The sequence below is a fragment of the Chanodichthys erythropterus genome, chromosome 11 (genome assembly GCF_024489055.1).
Source record: "Chanodichthys erythropterus isolate Z2021 chromosome 11, ASM2448905v1, whole genome shotgun sequence".
In the NCBI taxonomy this organism is placed as follows: Eukaryota; Metazoa; Chordata; class Actinopteri; order Cypriniformes; family Xenocyprididae; genus Chanodichthys; species Chanodichthys erythropterus.
In genome coordinates, this window is record NC_090231.1 from 9,333,354 (window position 1) to 9,339,575 (window position 6,222).

At 40.3% G+C, this 6,222-nt stretch overlaps 1 protein-coding gene across 1 annotated transcript; it reads left to right on the forward strand.

Moving 5' to 3' along the window:
• The first annotated feature begins 596 nt into the window (after positions 1-596).
• On the forward strand, positions 597-5,199 carry syt4 (synaptotagmin IV). The gene is made up of 4 exons (XM_067400749.1): positions 597-845; positions 1,499-2,361; positions 3,383-3,503; positions 4,169-5,199. Exons 1-4 carry the CDS (start codon positions 812-814, stop codon positions 4,477-4,479), a joined length of 1,329 nt encoding a protein of 442 aa, XP_067256850.1. The 5' UTR covers positions 597-811; the 3' UTR covers positions 4,480-5,199.
• The last annotated feature ends 1,023 nt before the right edge of the window (positions 5,200-6,222 follow it).

Consider the following 6,222-nt stretch of genomic DNA (forward strand, 5'->3'; position numbering starts at 1 on the left):
CTGATTATATTAAATAAAACTCCAAACTGATTAAGAAAGATGTGAAGGTGACACCATCAAGCAGATTTTCATTGATGAGCATGAATATTCAACACACAAGACATGTAGATGACAGGGACGTTACCAATTCCAAACTAAATTAGGGCCTAAAAGATGTCAGACCATACATTTCTGGCAAAAGAACAAAATAAAAACCAAGTCCTCGACCAGTTGCAACCAGAGATGTTTAGGATATCTAAATTATATTTATTGAGGCATAGACCTACTGCTCTATTATCCATGTTATTTGATCAAATGTAGCTTTTACTGTAGGAAACATAAAATGAAATTGTGTCAGCTCAGTTCTCCCCGTTAATAGACCCACAACGAAGACCATTTCACCTGTACCTCTTCAGATAGGCTACGTTTAAAAAAAAAACACACACACAGAATGATTAACAGGCCTAAACAGTGCGCAGGGCAGAGATTTCAGGCACTGTGTTCGTCAGAACTGCGTCAGAACCGATAAACTCACTAGAGGGGAGGGGAATGGGGAGGCGTCGCTTTTCAGGCACACTCATAGCGCAGCGAGTATCAGCACTGGGTGGGTGTGAGAAACCTCTGGGAAAGGAGGAAATTCTTGCTTATTCTGTTTTGTTACAACAATAAACAGGCGTAAATTTTTAATTTACTACAACCATTAAATTATTCAGTCTTGTGTCCCTCTCCGCCTGAAGCGAAAGACGGGCGAGCGTAACGTGCGGTGAAAATCGTGAGAGGCAGCGCGAGCTGAAGCATCTCTTCAGGACCTTGGACAGAGCGCGCACATACAATGGCACCATTGACGACAGAAGAAGAACATTTCGGTGAGTAAATTGTTGTTATTTATCATTGTCGGTGAATGCATCGTATTTGTGCATGGTTAAATATCTCATATTACATTTTTGGAAACGTGGCTCAGTAATGATTTCTCTGATGCGCGGGCACAGACATAAATAGGCGCGTGCTCTATTAGTAGCCCATGACATCACTGGTATATGAAAATGTTTGAAACGCGTCGAGATGCTTTCAAAGATTACTTAATAGTCACAGAAGAGTTTGTTTTCTGAGGGAAAGACAAAAGGCTGACAGAGCACCTTAGCTAATACAAGGGAGAGGTGCTGCACCCACCTTGAAAACGGACATTTCCATATTCACAGAGACTAGCTACTGCATACCATATGATTGTGACTTCTTTCATAGCCAAAACGAAATTTATAAATGGTATGATTTATAAAGCCTCCTGAGACCTCGTTCGGTGAGAAAAAGTGGCATTATTTTTCTTTTGTATTGTTTTGCTAAAGCTGTGAACATCAACATATGTCAGTGTTTGTGTTGATGCAAATAATTTTATATAATCTCCGTATTCCGGTTGAATGTGTTTCAGTATTTCACGGCAACAATCTGTATATATCTATAAAAAAGAATAGATGAATAGATTATTGGTATTTTTTTTCTCAATTTCCTGTTTTATACATAGCGGAGGTTCCTGTGAGTGTGGCAGTGGTGAGTGTGTTTGGCCTGGTCTTCAGCGTCTCCATCTTTGCATGGATTTGCTGCCAGCGCAAAGCCAACAAGACCAATAACAAGACCCCACCCTATAAGTTTGTCCACATGCTGAAGGGGGTTGACATCTATCCTGAGAGCCTGAATGGAAAGAAGAAGTTTGGAGGAGAAAAGACACCAGAAGCCCATGGAAAACAGACCCTCAGTCCCACTGCTGGGCGGCCAGAGCTCCATCTGGACCTGGAGAAACGAGATCTTAATGGAAACTTTACCTCCAAGCCACCAACCCTCCAACTGAAAGTGCGTAGCTCCCCAGACTTGGACATCCCGTCTCTTCAAGCAGGCTTTGGGCCGGGTGGCAATCAGGAGGCTTGTACTCCAGAAAGCATCCTATCCAGTCAGACACCAACACCAGCCGTGGAAAAATCTCAGGACAAGGAGGGTGGCCTGGGGACTCTCTTCTTTTCAGTTGAGTACAACTTTGAGAAGAAGGCTTTCATGGTTCACATCAAGGAGGCACATGGATTGTCCCCCACGGATGAACAGTCGTTGACCTCTGACCCCTATATTAAGCTGACCTTGCTGCCTGAGAAGAAGCACAAGGTGAAGACACGTGTACTGAGGAAGACTCTGGACCCGGCCTTCGACGAGACCTTCAGCTTCTACGGAATCCAATATGCACGAGTTTCCCAGCTGGCTTTGCACTTCATGGTGCTGAGTTTCGACCGCTTTTCACGTGATGAAGTGATCGGAGAGACCCTCGTTCCTCTGGCTGACATTGACTTGTCCGAGGGGCGGGTCCTCATGAGCCGGGACATTATCAAAAGGAACGTCAGGGTAAGAATAGCTTTATTTTGTGTTTATTTGTCTTTATTTATAGTGTGTGTGTGTAAACTGTGCTATAAATGTTCAAGTTAATATCTATTTATATATTTTACATGGACATGCTCGCATAGATTGCACAGCCAAGTATAATATGAAAGCACATACATGTACCTTTGGAAGAGGAGAGAGAATTTGAATATTTTTTTTAAGGTCAACATACCAGTCCCAGCTCATGTCGAGACAGTCAATGGTTTCAATGGTCTTGATTAATGCGGACAGTCAATGACACACCCAAGCCCGGAAAGAGAAAACAATTAACGGTGTCTGTTTTTCCAGTTGGGTTAATAAATAGTCATTGCCATCCATCTTAAGACCCACAGGTTGTACATTTTTAATTGACCCACTAATGGACCACACATGACTCATTTCTGCCTTTACAGACTGACTAAGTATTTATGCTTATAATAAATGTACTAACGTGTTCACAAAGAATCTACACCAATTTTCTTGTAACATTTAATGCACTGCTTCATGCATAAAAGTCTTTAATGGGGATTGGAAGGCAACGCACCTAATTTAAAAAACAGTGAACAGTGCAGAAGTCATCATCTTTGATTAAATCTTGTTTTGGCAACACAATTTTACTGTTATGCACATAAGAATTCACTCCATTTGAGATGAAAGAAAGGCTGTTATGTTTCATTGGTGACTTTGACTGCATATAGTTAAACACATAATTATGCTTCATCGGTTGAGAGACATTCTAAGTCATCGTCGTGGCAGCAGCAGAACCCTGCTGATGTGTTGTTGCCAAGGCAACATGCTGCCATGTTCACACATAATTGGAGGCATACATTGGTGTTGTGCCAAGGGAATGATTCACAGTCAGTTTCTTGTAACTGTTTAGAAGTTGTCCTCTCTAACCTGCTAAGGGTTAGTTGCCCAAACATGAAATTAGGGAGAGGTTTGTGATGCTGATTGTGTCCATACCAGACAAAAACATGTAAATAAATGTCTTTTTTCTTCTCTGTAGAGGAGTGCTGGTCGAGGAGAGCTACTTCTGTCCCTGTGTTATCAGTCTACCACCAGTACTCTGACTGTGGTGGTACTGAAAGCCCGACACCTGCCCAAGGCTGACACCAACGGACCATCAGGTGAGGTCAGAGTGTGTGGGACAGATAGCAGTGGACATTAGCAGAAGCATCATGCTTAATATGGTGCAATTTAGATAGATAGATAGATAGATAGATAGATAGATAGATAGATAGATAGATAGATAGATAGATAGATAGATAGATAGATAGATAGATAGATAGATAGATAGAACATTTCATGTACATTTTTTGATGGATCGCCTCTATTAGTACCAGTGTTATTTTATTAGCTTTGAGATACTATAATATTTTTTTTCTTAATATTTTGAATTAGTTTTTATTTTTACATTTTACATTTTCTTTTTTTTTTCTTTTTTTATTCGTTTTCATTCATATAGTTTTTATTATTTTTTATTTCAGTTTTAGTTATTTTAGTACATCAAGTTAAACTTGTCAGCTAGCTGAAATAAAATAGCTTAGGTTAGGTTTTTTATATTTCAATTTACATTTGTTTTTTTTTCCCCCAAGCAGTGAAAATATTTATTTATTTATAATGATTTTAGTCATAATAACCCTGATTAGTGCATCATTGTGTCGGCCACTTATAAAACACTTTGTACAGCGGGGATGTGATCTCCCAGTGCACAAAGTATAATTTCCTGTGCATCGACTGAAGTATTGATTTCTGTCTCACTGTTTATTTCTCTTACTCCCATCTTTTTTAGACCCTTACGTGAAGGTGAACTTGTTCCAGGGGAAGAAGCGAGTGTGTAAGAAGAAGACGCACGTGAAAAAGTGTGCCCCCAACCCCGTCTTCAACGAGCTCTTCGTTTTCGACCTGCCCTCGGAAGATGGCCTGCGAGACACCAGCGTGGAGCTGCTCCTGCTGGACTCCGACAGAACGTCCCGTACACCTGTCATCGGCCGGCTCCTCCTCGGCACCTCCTCCCCCGGCACCGCCGGCGAGCACTGGCGTGAGATCTGCGACCACCCGCGCCGACAGATCGCTAAGTGGCACGCGCTGTCCGAAGACTAGATCTGCTGGTTGCCATGCTGACAGATGCCCAGGAACTGTCATTGGAATTCATGGTTGAGTGCGCAGGATTTGAACTGTGGACTTGTCGCGAGTAATGTCTGTCAATCAACTGATTTCAGTCATCTAAGTCATATCAATGGGGTGGGGCTTCTTCTAAAGGGGGAGGCGCCAGCTGAACCCGGCCAATTAATGATTCCAAAGACTGTCTCAGATGCCCAATGCCGCTTTTTCTTCATGCTTCATACGAAACCTGATCGATCACCATCTTGTGCAGTACCGAATGTCATGTTGCTATTGCTGTTCTTCTCTACTCACTGTTATTAATACTCCATTATGCGATACAATTAAAGAAAATCCTGGTAATGTGATGATGATGATGATGATGATGTAAATTAACTGAATTATCTGTTTATTTTTTAAAAGATGCTTTTATCTTTTCTTTATTCAAATGTTGAAATTAATTTAATCTCTTCCCTTTTATACTTGATTTCTCGACTTTGGTTTGTTTTTGCATATTTTGCCTGATGTTTTTGTAAGTTAACATGGTGTGGAAGCAGCCTAAATTAGGCACTGATGTATTAAAGCAGGACGACTGCACGAACTGAACAGGACCGCATGCGGTGTGCGTGTACATGTGTGAATGTGAGCGTGTGTGTGTGTGTGTGTGTATCTGTGTGTGTATTGTATATAAATGTGTATGTGTGTGTTAGTTCAGTTCCAGTGGAGTGCGAGACAGAGTGTTGTTCTCTTCACTGTGAGCACAACGGTGGAAGTGATGTATATGTGTATTGCTATAAAACATCAAGTTCTGAAAAAGAAATATAGTATGTCTCATTTAGTTAATCTAAATTCATTCCATCTGATCATTTTAATGTTATTTACTGTGATGACTAAGAAGTCTGAGTCAGTGGTTTTTGCGTCACAATCCAATCAATAATAGTGATAAGCATTAGAGAGAAAGAGAGAGATGATGTAATGTGAATAAATTAATACTTTTATTCAGCAAGGATGCATTAAATTGATCAAAAAGACAGTAAAGACAGTTATAATGTAAAAAAAAAAAAATTCTATTTCAAGCAAATTGTGTTCTTTTGAACTTTCTATTCATCAAACAATCCCGAATTTTGTGTTTCCACAAAAATATTAAGCAACACAACTGTTTTTCACATTGACAATAATAAGAATTGCTTCTTGAGCAAGCATATTAGAAGGATTGGGTTGCCAAGGCTTAGAATATCAAGAAGGGCCTGAATGTTCTGTTTTCTCCTTGGATCTGTGACAAAATGAGCTAAAGCACTATTACTAGCCATCGACGTCAGTCTATTGAGTACAGTACTGATGTGTCAGCGCTCCAGGTTTCTAAAAACATGTGTTAGCAAACGCGTGAGCACCCATGCTTACCATAAATAGCAAATTACCTCATAAGACGTTCACACAAACTTGTGAGACTCTAGAGCATCAAGAAAAAGAGAAGCTGAGAGACAGTTACTCAAAATGACACACATAAGCACACACACGGGCGGTCATGTTTATTGATTTCAGTCAAATTTATTTACATGACATTGCATATACTGAAGATTGATAAAGGAAAATAGTGTGATAAAAGGGAGATCACATATAGAGAGGCTTGTGTGCATGACAGGTAAAGAAAAGATCATTTCATGTCAGATTTGTAGATCTCACAACAGAGTGATGCTGAGAAGAGGAGAGAAACGTTAAAAGAGAGAGGAAATTTACTCTGTA